This window comes from Misgurnus anguillicaudatus, chromosome 13, assembly GCF_027580225.2.
Source record: "Misgurnus anguillicaudatus chromosome 13, ASM2758022v2, whole genome shotgun sequence".
Lineage (NCBI taxonomy): Eukaryota > Metazoa > Chordata > Actinopteri > Cypriniformes > Cobitidae > Misgurnus > Misgurnus anguillicaudatus.
This window is the reverse complement of record NC_073349.2, coordinates 16,857,540-16,875,061: the sequence shown is the minus strand read 5'-3', so window position 1 is coordinate 16,875,061 and position 17,522 is coordinate 16,857,540. Positions and strand designations below refer to the sequence as shown.

Below are 17,522 nucleotides of genomic sequence, written 5' to 3'. Positions count from 1 at the left end.
ATGCCTTGTTGATGCTAGAGGTCAGAGGAGAATGGACCGACTGATTCAAGCTGATAGAAGAGCAACTTTGACCGAAATAACCACTTGTTACAACCGAGGTATGCAGCAAAGCATTTGTGAATCCACAACACGCACAACCTTGAGGCGGATGGGCTATAACAGCAGAAGACCCCACCGGGTACCACTCATCTCCACTACAAAAAAAGAGGCTACAATTTGCACGAGCTCACCAAAATTGGACAGTTGAATACTGGAAAAATGTTGCCTGGTCTGATGAGTCTCGATTTCTGTTGAGACATTCAGATGGTAGAGTCAGAATTAGGTGTAAACAGAATGAGAACATGGATCCATCATGCCTTGTTACCACTGCGCAGGCTGCTGGTGGTGGTGTAATGGTGTGGGGGATGTTTTCTTGGCACACTTTAGGCCCCTTAGTGCCAATTGGGCATCGTTTAAATGCCACGGCCTACCTGAGCATTGTTTCTGACCATGTCCATGCCTTTATGACCACCATGTACCCATCCTCTGATGGCTACTTCCAGCAGAATAATGCACCATATCACAAAGCTGGGATCATTTCAAATTGGTTTCTAGAACATTAAAATGAGTTCACTGTACTAAAATGGCCCCCACAATCACCAGATCTCAACCCAATAGAGCATCTTTGGGATGTGGTGGAACGGGAGCTTCGTGCCCTGGATGTGCATCCCACAAATCTCAATCAACTGCAAGATGCTATCCTATCAATATGGGCCAACATTTCGAAAGAATGCTTTCAGCACCTTGTTGAATCAATGCCACGTAGAATTAAGGCAGTTCTGAAGGCGAAAGGGGGTCAAACACAGTATTAGTATGGTGTTCCTAATAATCCTTTAGGTATACACATTTAAAATCTGCATACATACTGTATCATTCGATTCTTCTTTGGCTACATGCCCTCTTTCCAAAAAGTCAGATGAAGCCAATATCAGCAAACCCAAACATATAAAAGGCAGAGTGTTTTCTGATTGGCCAATCCAGTGCACCTCCTTTCCCTGAAATGTTTTGCCTATACAGCTCTCATGGGGGCAGGTACAGTATGAAATTTCAGGACAATTATTTCATTGATATCTGACTTGTAAGGATTATCCTGCTTGCTGAACCTTTAAGAAAGACTCAACAGAATAAGTGTATCACAATAAGTGGCTCCTTTTTAGGACAAGAATCTATTAATGCATAAATGCTGTCATCTTTTTGTGCCCACAAAAAGTACTTTCCATTGTGCCATGCCATTCATTTTAGTACAATTACAATCAGCATCTAGAGTTCAGATAAATTCATCCTCTTAACATGTACCAGAACACTGGCTTCTCTCCGTGGGCACAGATAATGTTCTCCTCTAGCTGCTGTCCTACTGAGTCTGTAATGGGTCAAATGAGAGAACCGGCTGTGTCTCTGCCAAAGCCTCCACAACTAAGCTTGGACTGAGCTTTGATGTGTGGTGCATTCATCTCACATGCATCTCATCTCTCCATGTCTCTCCCATCAGAAAACACCATGGTGCCTCTGGCCCTGGAGGTATTTGAATGAAAAACCCATGTTTGGGGGGAGAACTTGGTCATCGCTGAATGTGTTGACGAAGCACGGCATGCCCGAGTGTTATGGTATCAAGGTGAACCTACTGTGTTTCTTCATTTATGATTCCACATGACTTTAAAATATTCACTAAAAAGAGCTCAGAGGGAGTTTTGTGTTGAATTCAGAAAGGGGTTGCACTGAGCATGCAGCAAAAAGGGATGTTGAACCAAAAATACGTATTTATATAAGAATAATTTACATTAAAAACAATGAGAGAGTCACACTTTTGCATGCATATTCATTGACTTTTGATTATATTAACATGGACTAACCTAGATCCTAAAAAAAATGTCACATGTCACACCACCTCAATGGACCCAATACACACAATTGTTCTTATCATGGTGGGACTTTACATTGACCTCTGTTGTGTTTTCAGTACTGTACCGTATACTGAGCTCATGATATTTTCTACACACATTCTTCTCTGCACTTTCAGATTTCGCTCTCTCATACAAGAGGAAAAGTATTTCTCTAGACTTTTACCAAATCTTTTAGATTTTGCATAATATCACCTTATCAAATTATTGCAGCACAAAAGATTTAGACGGGTACATTTTGGGCCTTTTACCAGTGTGGGAGGAAGTTGAAGAAACGCTGTGGCTTTCCGCTAATGCTTTCCATAAATTTCAGTTCTGGATCTTTTTTAACAAAATAATTGTACGATAAAACACTGGGACTCTATTAATCCGCCGTCTGAAACTGCAACAATACTTCACAATCACAATTTTATGACCTGTGGGAGTATGTAATTCTGTGCTTTGACTATTACTGCTCTACATCAACCATTCACCCCCATAAGCTTTAGGCATCAAACACCTCTTAAATTCACTTTTTTTTACAGGCAAAAATGTTTTAATCTTTGCCTCCCTCGCTATATGAACATCATCACTGTGTTTGTAAATGCTATGCAAATTTGTACTGCAGTTAATTAACATACTATAAATAATTATTATATTAGGGCATCTTATATTTGGTACCTGTTGTGTCTTTGCCAACCTGATGAAAATTCATTATGTATAAATTGTAATTATTTAAAGTAAAGATTTGGAATAAACATGCAAACAATTTGACGAGAGCTCTGGAATATGTGATTTTTTAAAGCATGCATGGACAACATACATCGTTCTTGGTTTTGCATCAATGTGTTATGGTAGATCTGTATGTGTGTGTTTGTTTGTGTTCGTTTCAAGGAGAACGGAGGAGAGAGCTGTCATACTTCATCAGTCCAGACTGTCTCTGTGTGTCTTCTACATGCAACTGTCTTGACTAAATATAGCACCAATGTGACAAGCAAGACTCTGATTCAATAAGACTATGTTTTCAAAATAGTAATCTATTGAAATCTCACAATACAAAAACATTATTTTACCAGTCAGGATTAACTAGAACAAATTTTTCTTGTACAGTCATTTACATACATGGAAAAAAACAAATATAAAACAGCAGGTGTCAATATGACTTTCATCGCAGAAAAATAATCACATGTTTTTGCTAATTTACAGGAATTTGGGACTTTCTGGGAATTCAGTTTGCACAAAAATATTTTCTAAATATCCACGTTTACCTGAATGATTTTTTATTTGAAACACAAAGAGTCAAAATAACAGAACCCCCCCCCCCAACCCCTCAATAATAATGGGGCTTTCAAATGAAGTAAAAGAAAAGTAACCATATTTTCTGATTCCAATTTTTGGAGCCTAACAGCTCCCAATATATCTTCGGCAGAGCAAAATACACATTTAATATTTCACATTTTGTCAACTAACCAAAGAAATCTACAACACCTCCTCATCCATTACATTCCAAAGCTAAAAAGTACACAGGACTCATTTACCCCATAGACTGTAAAAAATGATGGACTGAAGCCAAAAATGTCCGACCATGGGTGCTGCCACGTTACGTAAAAATGTCAGTTTGGAGCCAGGACATGCGCAGAATCATCCGTGGAGCCAGAGACGGAGCCGCGGTATCAAACTTACGCCCGAACACTCGCCTGCCCAATTCAACCACGCCAATCATAACGACACGCTCCCCTTTCTATAACATCAAATTACTGGCTAAAATGAAACTCATCACAAAAATGAACAATTGAACATATATCAGCGTGATAACAACTACCTTTAAAGAGCACCTACCGTACTTTCCGGACTATAAGCTGCACCAGAGTATAAGCCGAATTATTCAAAAATGCGTCATTAAGACGAAATAACATATATAAGTCACAGTGGACTATACGTCGCGTTTATGTAGAAAATAATTTCACAAAATCCAAGCCGAAGAACAGAAATTTAATCTGGATTCAACTAAACAATAGCAGACAGAACAGCAGGCTGAATAGATGTCTGTACATTAAAGTAAAATTATCAGTTATTTAAACGATAAACCATAGCATACAGAACTTACATGGAAGGTTGAATAGGCTGTAACCGAACAAGCCAACTAGCGTGAAGTTTGCATACTCGTGGCTGTAGACGGTAATGTTGTCTCTTTCCTTATAAATGTCAAAATTAATTCATACTGACTTACAAAGCACACCTGACTATAAGACGCAGCACCAGCCAATTATAAAAAAAAACACGGCTTATAGACCGAAAAATATGGTATTTCACCGCTAAAAAATTTTTATTTTGTATTTGGTATAATACAATGTTTTCACATGGTTTATGGTTAAAAAAACATTCTTTTCCACATACCGGACATTTTTGTAGCTCCAGATTTTACTCTCTTCTGGAAACGCACGGATTTGAAAAGCTATGTGTCACTGATTGGCCAGCTAATCTGTACGTTGTGATTGGCCCGACGTAAGCCGGAAATGTGACGCTCCTTATCATGTTTAAAAGATTCGGTTGCTGACAGGAGGTAACTTGCAGGCTGTGAGTCCGAAGCGGGAGAAATTATGATAATGTCGGTCTTGTCTACATTACCAATCCCAGAAAGTAAACTGTTTCCTACAATCCGTGTGTTCTGTTGTAGTCCCAGAAAAGAGATTTACGTTGGAGACAATAACTAGCGTAATCGTTTACTTTGGGGTCTACTTTATGCAACTTTTGGGAGCTACTACCAATATGAGTGAAGCAGTGGAGTTCACGTCAAATATTTCTCATCAGTTACTGCAGTGGATGGTTGTTCATTTGATTATATTTGTTTCTAGGGTGACCGGAATTAGGAACGCCTCCTAAAAACCTAATTGAAAGAGACGGGTGACACGCATCGACAAAGTCACAGCTTTACACTTTACTAGAGCAAACTCTGAAGTTAAATGAGTATTTGGTCGTGTGTGGTTGTGTGCACCAGTGGACATCTTTTTCAATCTTGTCAGACACAACCTGTTAACTAAAAAGGCTATCTGGGACACCATGTGGCCCCTTAATAGCTCACTGTATCATCTTTAAAAGAGTCCCCGTATATCACTGTCTAGTTTATGAACACCAAAAAAACTGAAACTTGGCTCACTGATGATCTCAGTTATATAAACTGAAACAGAATAAGCTTGCAGCATAATTCCCGAGGATGACACCCTTTGACTTAAAAGCTCAAGTCTGAGGAGTCTGTCTTCACTCATTGCGACACCTGCGTGCTGCGATGAAAGCCAAGTAAAATGAACAACCGTTCTCACTCCTGGACGCACTGACATGTCACATTTTTTCACTTTCACAGGTCTTTTATCAAAGCCATGCATGTCTCTTTGATGTTACTGAACAAATAAAGGGTAACAGGAAGACGTGCTTTTAAAACGTCTCCACAAAATGTCACAGGTGCCTCCTCGTAGCCTCGGGTCATTCTGAGATTGATGAAACCGTGTAGCTAATGGGAAAAGTATACCGAGTGTGTACAATTTCCGCTAAAGGATGAAAGGTGAGTCTCTTTCGACCCTGAATGGGTTTAGATGACCTGAGATAGCGTTAGATATAGTTTAGGTCCAGCAGCCTGTAATATGAGTGCTGCGTTGTCATCTAAGTGTTTCCGGATATAGCGCTCGTCTGGTGATGCTGTTGTGAGGGGGAGGTACAGAGTTACAGTACAAAAGATTCACAGCTATTGAATTCATTTAGATAGAGCTACACTGTCGGAAAAATTGTCAGAAAATGGCATTTAGTCTTTACTTGTGCGGTACCCTTTAGAAATGTCACAACATGTACAATTTGGTATACATTTGGTACCAAAATGTACCTCTAAGGCACTAATATGAACTCTTCAGGTGCAAAGGTGTACTCTTTGAAAAGGTACTGCCGCAGTGACAGCTAGGGAACATTTATTTAAGTATAAAATATTTAAGATTAAGCAATATTTAGGTCACCAAGCATATTTGTATCATACATCTTAGGGCCTGTTTACAAGGGAATGCTCGAGGGTGAAAACTTAAAAATATTTTATTGGATGTGCCTTTCGTTTACACGGTGACGGTGTTTTTGGGGCTTAAAAACGCAAAAAAGTGAAACCACCCTCCAGAGTGGAAATCTTAAAAACGATCTACCCTTGCATTTCCGTCTAAAGGGTAAAACACAAAAGTCCGCCTTCGTTGCATACACGTTTACGTCACAGGCATTCGCCAGTTCAGGAAAATAACAACAAACATGTCGGATTATTTTCATACGTCGAACCTTCAAGTTGCCATAGCAGCTGTGAGTCTTTCCAGCAGTTGTACGAAATATTCACAGCTAGTATTTCTGATAACAGAAAATGCGCATTAATTACCTCTATCATATTGTTTACGGGCTAATTCGTCGGAGGCAAACCAGACGTTACGAGATCTCGGAGAACAAGGAAGAGGGTAGTACGCAGCCACGCGGACTTGGTGGCGTTGTGTGTCAGTGCTTCACATTGCCACCTAGCCGCCTGGAGTGCATACTACATCGAATATCACACACTTTTGCGTCATATGCACGCAGATTTCCTCCTCAAAATGCTCGTATAAATGCGTAAAATAAAGTGATAACGCAATGCCTCTTTTGCGTTTTCATTTCAGATCATTTCCGTGTAAACGTAGCATTATGTTACACCTATTACATGTTACAGTAGCTACAGCAGTAAAGTAGCATTTTTATTGAAAGTTATGAAGCCCATGCTCCCTAAATCCTATATTAGATGCCTTAGATTAGATTGATATGCAAAATAGAGGATTTTTACTAAGATATTTTCTACAATAGGCACAGTGTATTCATCTGAATTTTTCTGCTGTAATGACCACTATATTACCATTAGTTTGAATAGGAATAGACACCTTTTTCCAGTATAATCCTAAATTACTATTATAGTACACTGAAGAAGAATGAAGCCTCTATCACTTTCTACTTCACTAACTTCAACCTGATGCCACGGTATGTTTTATATCCTGCACAAGCTACACACAAGCTGAAAATATATATATAAAGAAACTGCAACTCCAGCATTATACTCCCTATCAGTCTCCCTATCATAAAGCCACTGATGTATGCATTTAAATGCAGCAAACTCCATCACACGTCAATCCCATTAATCAAAAAGGCAGCCCTCTCCTTAAACACGGTCCATGCTGCCAGCCATAAGAAAAAGAATAGAGGTCAGATGCAGTGTGTCCCTTTCTTTGCATGTAGGCTGGTTGTTGAGAGAGGCAGAGATTGATGCCGGCTGGTCCTGAGGTTACAGAAAGAAGCCGAATGGAGGAACAGACTGTACAGAAGCCAGGCAGAGTCTGGTTTATCCCATGAGAAGGTTCATCAGGCATGACCTTCAGGGCTGGAAAGGCTGCTGTCCATCTGCACCCAGTATCCTAAAAAGACCTACACACTGCTTGCCAGCATGAACACAAACACTTTTAGTCAGACAAACACAGAAGTGAAAGTGTTGCTTGTGTGTCTCAGACACTCTGTCCTGCCAACACTGCAGCAGAGCTCCAAGCCGTCACCCAGGCAACGTGTCCTCTACGCTTTGGACTTTTCATCCCAAAACCACTGTCCGATCTAAACCCTCTGTGTGCATGATCTTTCTCTGTGTGGATTTGTCAAACATAACAACGCATCTCAACGCATTGGGATAAACAGTTCAGACCAACAAGATAATAAAGAATATACAACATTGTCATTGGTTAATGTGATTTTTGCATCACTAGTGCCATCACAAATGGAACAGCAAAAAGCAACAATAACAAACAGGTTATTACTATTGGTTAAACTACCCCTGATAGGATGTTTCAATTGCTGAGTTGGTAGAGCACTATGTGTGCATGGGAAGAGAGATTGATTCCCAGCAAAACGCAAAATTGAATGCATGCTATGCATTATATGCACATTGAATGCATTCTAAGTTATTTGGATAGTGTCTTATTCATACTGTAAATGAAGAGTTTCGTTGCAAAACGAGATAAATCCATTTTTTAACATTTTTGTCAAAACATGTTTATTATTTTGTTATCATGTTATTATTTTGTTTTACGGTGCTACTTAGCTGTATTTTTTAAGTGATGAAGGTTTAAATCAAAACAAACCAACTGCAGTTGAATTGAAATTAATTGGAATGCACAACCAAAAAAACGAGATTTCTGAACAAAAAAAAAAAAAAAACCGGTGGTTATCTCGTTTTGCAACAAAACTCTTCAAATGTAAATCAGGGCTCCAGACTGCATTTTGCCACCAAAATTTGAGCGTGTGCCACTGAATTTTACATCCAGTTGCACATGTGCAACCAGTAAATTTTACCTTTTTTTGGTGATATGACACTGAATTTGAAACAACACGTACTTTCTGCATCTATCATTAAAGTATTTATAAGTTATACAGTGGAAATTAGTAGAAATGTGAATATTTGGTTAGCATGTTGGTTTACGGCGTGTGCCCCTAAATTTTCTGGTTGCGCCCCTAAAATTTTCAGTTGGGGGCCACTGTGCTCCTAGTGAAAAAAGTTAGTCTGGAGCCCTGTAAATAAAGTCAACATATGCTTAGGGGCCATTCACATATTGGGTCTTTTGCACACTCAAGTTCGTTTTTTTAAATGTAGGCGCGCAGTATGTGCGCTCATAATGGAAGCGACATGCGCGTTTTTCCAGGCACGTCCGAACGGCATTGAGTTAAAAACATCAAAACTTTTCAGAATGCCATAAGCACACCACAGAAATGTTCATAATTCTCACAAAAAACTTATACAAGCATAAAAAGAAGATACAAACAAACAAAACGCATGTATTTAAGGCCAATAAAGTGGAAAAAATGCTTACGAGCTTAATGAGCAGTGGTTGCGCGACTTACGTACTCCTCACAGACAGAAAGAGCAGCGGTTGCACGACTTGCTCGCTCCTCACACACAGAAAGAGCGCACGCATATATATCTGTTTGTGTTTCACTGGCTTAAAATAACTTGTTTTAAAACTGCGGTGCTTGAATACGTGTACAAACGTTACGTTTTCGCGACCACACACACAGGAGCCTGACGCGTAACCTCGATAGAGACGTTAGTCCAAAATCTCTACCGGTTAATCATGTCTACCGGTTTATCGCCAACACACATTTACATCCAAACACCTTGTAAAAGTGAATTTTGCATAATATTTTGCATTAAATACCTTTTAATTATAGTCAAAAGTCATAATATTAAATCTAAATAGTACTAGTAAGAAATAAAGCTGTTACAACACTCAAGTGGCTTTGAATTGTTTGCTTTCAGACAGCAGACAGAAAATTGACTGATGGCCTGCAGCAAAACTGTACAAAAGCTTGCATGTGGTTTCTGGAACTGCTGGTTTCAGGCTGTGGCTTAATAAAATGAAAAGGACTCGACTTACCACAAACTTCTGGCTCTGGAGAATGTCTTGTCAACTCTGAAAAGACAAATACAATTTCAGTTAGACAATACCTTGTACGCGTTTATACTAGGTCTACTGTAAATAACTAATTACACTCGTTGGGTCAAAATGACAAACACAGCTAATGGGTTAAATTAACACAGAGGTTTAAATTATGTTTATATTTTGACCAAACAATGGGTTAAAATAATCTAGCATTTTGGTTAAACTGGAAAATAACCCAGTTTACAGACTGTGGCTAGAAAAGTAAAAAATATATATTGTCAGCTCCTCCATTCAGAAGTCTACAGTTATCAACCCTAATAAGACCCTTGGGGTCAATTCTACCCCCAAGCCACTTTTCTTTAGTTTAAAAACATGGTTCCCTTCATCTCAGTGGAATGAGATTTTGTGACTCTTCCAGATTATCTGTCAAGATTCATATAAAAAAAACTGAGCTTGATCCGGTCGTTCTAAAGAGGCGTAAAAAATCACTTAATTAGTCCCTTTGGGGGTAAAAATGACCCCAGTTGAAATTAATGGGAAATGCAAAAAAAAAAAAAAATCTTTTTATTTGTAAAAAAAGTCAATGCACCCAGAATAAATCTGAAAATTTTAACCCAGAAAGGTAGGCCTGGTACTAGAGCACACATGTTACATAGAAAATACATGCTCAATCACACACACACACACACACACACACACACACACACACACACACACACACACACACACACACACACACACACACACACACACACTAAGGTATAACTGGCACAGAGAGCATTTCTTATAGAATTTGGCAAAAAAACAGCCACAGATGCAAAACAAAGTTGTAAAATACTCACACAGGTGTGCGCACACACACAGTCAAATTTCTGTGGCATTTTGTAAAAACAGACATTTCAAAATGCATCAAAAACTACAAAAAAAATCTACTATTTGAAATATTTATTTTTAATGTACTTTCTAATGTTTATATAAACATAAATTCACAAAATGTATCAATAAAGTACTGATGTTGAGCAGTTGGCCATATCCAGCGAAATGAATGAGTCTCTATGGGTATCTGCTGGTCGAAGTGATTTATTTCCTAAACTGTAACCATACACAAAAGGCAATTCCCGCACACTATCTGCTTGCTGAAAATTTTTTTAATAATCGTTGCGTTGCAACGTTTCGATCTTACGATCTTCCTAAACTGTAACCATAAAACTGTTTTTTTCTAAACACCAAATGGCCGAATTCAACACATAACATCTAGATCAATATCTAAAAACAATTAAATCAAATTCCGATCATAATTTATGTGAATTTTTCATAAACATTTGATATTTTTCGGGCAAGCTAATGGTGTAGTTGAGGAATTGAGTGGTAAACGGATATAAAAGTACTTCATATCTCCCAAAACACAGCATTAATGTATAGATGGGAAGTTAATAAAAAAGGATATATTATTTGTATTATTAAAAATGTATATATTTTTTGTAATCACTCTTTTAATCTCTGGGGTCATTTTTACCCCCAAGGAACTATAATGTATACAGGAAAGTAGGTTCACTTGTGTGAAGTTTGTGAATGTCTAGTTTGGAAACATCCTATTGACAGGGTACTTGTTAACTATGATACAAGTTTCTTATATAAGACGCTTTCTCAGATGAAGTGAGTTTATGTAGCTGGCCATGTTCAACATGCCCTTATGCAGAATTAAACCCATTTGTGTATTATGCTTCAGATACTCTATGACTTCACTTTCTATTAAAATTAAAAAAAAATGTCATGCTGTTTTAGTAGTAAAGGGTAAAAATTATTTTCTTAAAAATATGTAGTAAAGAAAAATATTAGAAATATATTTTTCTCGGTAGCCCCTGCCACATACAGTAACATCCCATTAAAACAGGTAAAACAGATGTTAGGGTTAAAATAAAAAAATTTTTGCAGTATACTGTGAGCAGGAAATGTTGATTAAGGAATGATTTTGTCCAGCAGATGGTGTTATGATGCAACGCTCACTTGTCAACAGATGAATTATAGCTCAAACGTCTAACATGTATCACAGGAGATGTTTAAAAACATACAGTACTTTAACAACACGTAGGACCAATATTCAACCACCAAACTAAAGAGAAAGCAAATAAATTCAAGTTCAGATCTTCATTGCTGTGCGACTGTTACTTGGAACAAATGCAAAATAATATTTACAGTACAATATCTACCAAGTTCAGTTGTTCGCCGTGTCATTCGCCTCCTGCTGTTTAGATATGCTCCTATTTCTAGTGTCCTTTACTTTCTGTGTATGTGAACAGTGTGACATGCATTTAGAGCAGAGCCATGGGAATTCATCTGTCCAGGAACCTGCCTGTCCTGGATTAGGCTGCATATCAGAATTCATACTGTCTATACCACCTAACATTCATGGTATTCCTGGGTCACAGCCAGAAATAGAGACAGGACTGTTTCTCTTACTTAGACAGTCGAGCACTAACAGAATGCAAAGAGACTAAGAACATAACTGTTGTCTTTGTGTGTTTTATGCTGACAGCTGTGGAGGAGCAGATTTTAGATTCACTATTCTGTCACACCTCATAACAGACAGAGAACGACCTGTGTCACGGATGTTGCCTTTCCCTTGACGGCCGTGTTACAGATAAGTCACAGCTGATGTTAAACGCTGACACCTTTGGTGGCAGTCAGACACAAATACACCGTGATGGGTTTCCACAAACACAGACTAAAATAAACTACGTACGTACCTGGTTATTTATAACACACTTACTGTACATCAATGCTAATTTGATGCTATTGGGGGCAGAATTTGTATTTAAGTTGGAAACATTTATTTTTTAAGGTTTTTCCAACAATACACCCTTCTGTCAATGTGGATCTTTGCTGAAAATATTGTATATTTGTAAACAATGTATCACAAATTCTAGCCTTCATTTTGAAATGATAGTCACAAATAAGTATTTGTTTACAATGCTGATATGTCTAAATGTTTTAACAGAAGTCTAATACAGTCTAAATATAAAAGACCATCACTTACAGTAGTTAAAGGGATAGTTCACCTAAAAATGAAAATAATGTCTTAATCATGTCGTTCCAAACTCGTAAGTTCTCAGTTCGTCTTCAGAACACAGTTTTAAGATGTTTTATATTTAGTCTGAGAGCTTTCTGACCCTCCATTGAAAATCTATGTACGGTATACTGTCCAGAAAGGTAATAAAAACATCATCAAAGTAGTCCATGTGACATCAGTGGGTCAGTTAGAATGTGTTGAAGCATTAGAAAATACATTTTGGTCCAATAATAACAAAAATATGACTCTATTTAGCATTGTCTTCTCCTCCGCGTCTGTTGTGAAGCGCATGCACGAGACTACAGTCACATGACTGCAGTGACGCGCCTGGTGTGTTATCCTCATGCTGTGTTCACACCAGCTGCGGTAGAGGCGTCAAGCGTGAGGATTTCAATGATAAGTCAATGTGAAGATGCGTTGACACGCGTCTGGAGGATTCGCGACGCGTGAATGAGGCGTTTAGTGCGGCGCAGTAGGTGCGATTCCACCTCATTCGGGCGTCTAGTTCACGCGAATGGCGCAAATTGAGCGTTGCCGCGGCAAAGGCGTGAGTTGAAAAATTTGAACTTTAGCGGAAAAATGCGCTGCGTTTACCAATCAGGAGCTTGCTCTAGTAGTGACGTGATTACAGGAACTGAGCGGAGCTTAAAAATGTCCTCGATGACTAGAATTTCATGCACGAATGAGGCGAGTAAACTCAAAATGTTCAAGCGGCAAACTAGACGCGGTAGACGCGAATTTGAGGCCTCAAACACGGCTGGTGTGAACCCACAGTCAGACATGTTTGCAAAGTTTTTTTTTCAAACTTACAGCGTGCGTCTCCCTTAGACTGTAAACGAAGCCTGGGCGCACAAAAAAAAACAGCTGGGGCGCACCAGATAACACGTCAGCTGCGTCATACATCATCCGCATCACTGCAGTCATGTTACTTTAGTCTCGCACATGCGCTTCACAACAGACGCGGAAGAGAAGACACATTCTAAATGACCCACTGATGTCACATGGACTACTTTGATGATGTTTTTATTACCTTTCTGGACATGAACAGTATACCTTTACTAGATTTTCAATGAAGGGTCAGAAAGGTCTCGGACTAAATCTAAAACATCTTAAACTGTGTTCCGAAGATGAACGGAGGTTTTACGAGTTTGGAACGACATGAGGGGGAGTCATTAATGACATTATTTTCATTTTTTGGGTGAACTATCCCTTTAAAACCCAGCAAGCAATTTTGCATTTAAATGATATCTAATAACTGCCCAAACACTGCCCAGATGTTTAGACTGAAACAAGGCAAATTTAAGGCTGTCAGTGAAAATTTAATAGATTAAAATAGTCTAACCATAGCCCAAAATCAAAAAAATAACAAAATAAATGACCCCATACAGCTTGTAGTCACTCTTGACTTTGCTTTACATTATGTAATCTCACATATAGACCATTTCAAAAGATGTAAACAACACTGGTCCAGAAGCACTTCCTGTTTTCGTTTTTTTAACACTAGATAAACGTTGGGATAAAATAAACCAACAGAACATATAAACCTGAATTAACTGAAGTTAAACAAACATCTTAAAGATAATGATATATGTGAAATAAAAAAAGAACTGTCATAAACTGTAACAGGAAGTGGTTCTGGACCAGTGTTGTTTACATCATTTGAAATGGTCTATATCTCGCAAGTTTTTTCCAGCAAAAACGACATGTATCATAATGCAAGTTTATATGGCTTGATCTCATAGCCAGACTACTGTATATCCGGTCTATAGTTAAGCTAGACAGTGAAATGATGACTATTGCAAGCTGGGAAGGGTTTCTTTGACACTACTTAAACAAAAAGACTGAAACTAGTACAATAGATACAGTAAATAACTGTAACTCACATTACTATAGATGTTCAAATGAGGAGCTCATATGCAAAAGACGCTAAACATCACCTCACCAAAAATAAGATAATGATATTGACCGAATGCTCTTCTTGGCATGTATTTGCTTCAAATCTGCTTAATTCAGCGTCATTCAGAAATACTGCTTTGTTATCAGAATCCGCAAAACGCTACGTCAACGTTGTGCACTCATCCTCTAAGTGCACGAAAGATGAATTAGATGTAAGACGACGTGTTAAAGTGACACCATGTAATTTTTCAACCTTCATAATAAATTTTCAAGACCCTTGTGATAGTACATCGACTTTAAATAGGTTGAATGACATGTGTACCATAGTCTGACAGGGTCTGTATCACTTTTACTCGTATTTTAAAACTTAGGGTTTCTGGTAGTAACCAGAGCACAAAAAAAACTACAAAATTCGACTGCTTTACGGCATACGTCACGTCCTCAACACAATTTGTTTTTAACGTGAATTTTGCTGGAGGCTACTTAAGGAGTGTAGAGAGCAGCTTCTATTATGTGACTCTGTGGCACAGTCTTTAGTGTCACGGACCTATGACACGGGCGACCCGGGTTCGATTCCCCTTTTTTTTATAATTTTTTATATAAACTGTTGATTCATACATAAATGCGATGTTCTTTATAAATTACGGCGATTATATTGCATATAGTTCCCTGTATTCAGATGCTGTGTTCACGTATTTACCTTTCTTTTACTGTGTCTATGATATTTACATTACAATCCAGGATGCTATAGCACTCAAACTTGCTCACAGTGTAAAACCAAACCCTATTCATTCACCAATCAGATCCGAGCGTTTCTCTCTTCTCTCTTCCTCATTTGCTGCGTTCCGCTGTCACTCGCGTGACGTATTACAAAGCGGCAGACCTAAACGCATCGGTTTACTTGGATTTGGAGCGATTTTCACACCAAAAAGAGGAATAACGAGCGCCATTGCGGAAAATCCTGGTGGCGAGGGAGAGAGAGAGGATGCAACAATATTTGTTTGGAAAAAGGCAAGGAAATACTTCTGGTCGTTTCTCAATTGGAAGGCTGCAGCCTCCGGAGGTCAAATATGCAGGCTGCATACGTCATCAAGCCTGGGTTATTAAGGTAAACTGAGCATTACATTCGCAAGTCATAAGCATACTGCAACAATTTACGATTAACTAAGTATAATAGTCAACTTTGTAATTGTTAATATTGAAAATAAGACAGTCTTGATGACGTATACAGCTTAGAAATACCACATCCGGAGGCTGCAACCTTCAGATTGAGAAATGGCTTCTGCCACGACGAGTTCCTCATCAGAAAGTTGTAACATGACTGCGTTTCTCCCTGTTGTCTCAAAATGTTGATCGTTTAGCATTTTAAATGTTTAGTTTTTAGTTTAGTTTTAAGGTTGGCCAGTTCCTTTCCTTTGCGACAGTGCTGCGGCGCTTGTGGGCTCTAGGGCCGCTAGAAGTGAAAAATACGTGTCTAGCACCCCCTAGTGGCCAAAAAGTTTCATGGTGTCCCTTTAACATTTAAACTTATCTCATCATTTGCAATGTTTATAGTTAACTCTTTAGTTATTTTGCAACTGTTACTATGTCTTATCCAAAAAAGTGATTTCTTTAAAAATGTTTTTGCCTCAAAAGCTCGCATGCACTTACAGTAAGAGAGTTGTGCAAAGACGGTCAAATTTGTTAAATTACAATAAAATTACAAAGATGACATTTGTGAAAACAAGGCATTTCGATAAGTGTCTAATAACCTATTCTTTGGCATTAAAGTGAAATTACAGAAACTAAATATAAGAGCCTGATAAAAATGCTCATTTACAAGAAAACATGTCAGATGCACTTAGAGGGTTTTGCATATGAACTCCTCAAATCTTTCCTTTAAATCAGGGATGGGCAACTTCAGTCCTGGAGGGCTGGTGTCTTGCAGAGTTTAGCTCCAACTATAATTAAAAACACCTGAAGCAGCCAATTAATGTCTTACTAGGCATACTAGAAACTTTTAGCAGGTGTGCTGAGGCAAGTTGGAGCTTAACTCTGGAGGACACCGGCCCTCCAGGACTGAAGTTGCCCATCTCTGCTTTAAATGTATGCAGTTTTAAGTACAGCAAAAACTTTGGGTTGAATTTCTTTTATCTTTAGGCACCAAGTCCTCTGTAGTCCATGAAACGTGGTTTAGTATTAATACAGTGGTTTTAAAGTGCACACTGCATTTTTATTGATATATTTGTTTTTCATTTAAATGAATAGTGCAGAAACCTGTCTGCCATTGAAGAACAATCTCCTGTGCTTAGGTTACAAAACATGCCGTCTAAACCCATGCATGTAAGGTTTGACATTTGTGCAACACGGATATGCTTACAGTCTCTCTAGTTTAATTAACTTTACTTTATATACACAAACAAACAGCGAAAGCCACAGTTATTTCGATTCATAAACACATCATTCAGATTCACTCAGGCAATGTGCCATGAACCTGAATATAAAGCAAATGATGCCGTGACAGACCTATACTTTCAATGTTTGCTATTTTAATATGCACAAAGATTTACGATGCATCCAGAAACCTGGCAAACATCAGAATGGGCTGTAAACTGATGAGAATATCTCCGACCTCCAGTTGCTTTGTGTTAGCGCCCACAGGAGAGCCATAAACGTAAAATTGTTTTCATCCTTGGACTGAGGTTTACCTCCTCTCCTGTTCCACAGAAATCTCATAAAGGAAAATTGAGTTTGGGTGTGGTGAAAGTTTTAAGCTAATCCTTGACTGAGCCAAAATAACCAGAGGGGATAACTGTTCAACCCTGTGCTTCACGGTCATAAGTAATTAGCCAGCTTATATTAACGGCTTAATTTTAAATGCACACTAATCCAAATATTTGCCAGATTAAAACTGTATGTAAAGAATCTTTTGACTCTGCAATTCTTTGCAAAAATTATAAATGAAATATCTCCACCTATAAATTAATTTAAAATGTGACCCAATGGTTAACATTGAACGCTAAATTTTTTCTACCAGCATCGGGCAGTTTTCTCACTTTTGAAAGTAAAATGCCATGTTATGTATTGTGCTTTAAATAAATGTTACAAAGGTTAATTGGGTTGACTGCATTGAATTACATATGCATCATGAACAAAAAAGTTATTTTTTACATTATTAGGGTTTGCAAATGCATGCAC

At 38.3% G+C, this 17,522-nt stretch overlaps 1 protein-coding gene across 17 annotated transcripts in view; it reads right to left on the bottom strand.

Annotated features, from left to right (window-relative positions):
* The window catches only part of rap1gapa (RAP1 GTPase activating protein a), a 112,390-nt gene that overhangs the window by 56,727 nt on the left and 38,141 nt on the right, over positions 1–17,522 (bottom strand). For 15 of the 17 annotated variants that reach the window (XM_073875225.1, XM_073875211.1, XM_073875209.1 and 12 more), the window contains exon 2: positions 9,374–9,409. The exons of the other annotated variants lie outside the window; for them this stretch is intronic. Coding sequence is in view for 14 of the 15 variants with exons in the window: in XM_073875211.1 (XP_073731312.1) it covers positions 9,374–9,409 (36 nt within the window). In the remaining variant the exon portion in view is untranslated. The remainder of the gene's footprint in view (positions 1–9,373; positions 9,410–17,522) is intronic. 17 annotated transcript variants of the gene reach the window in all.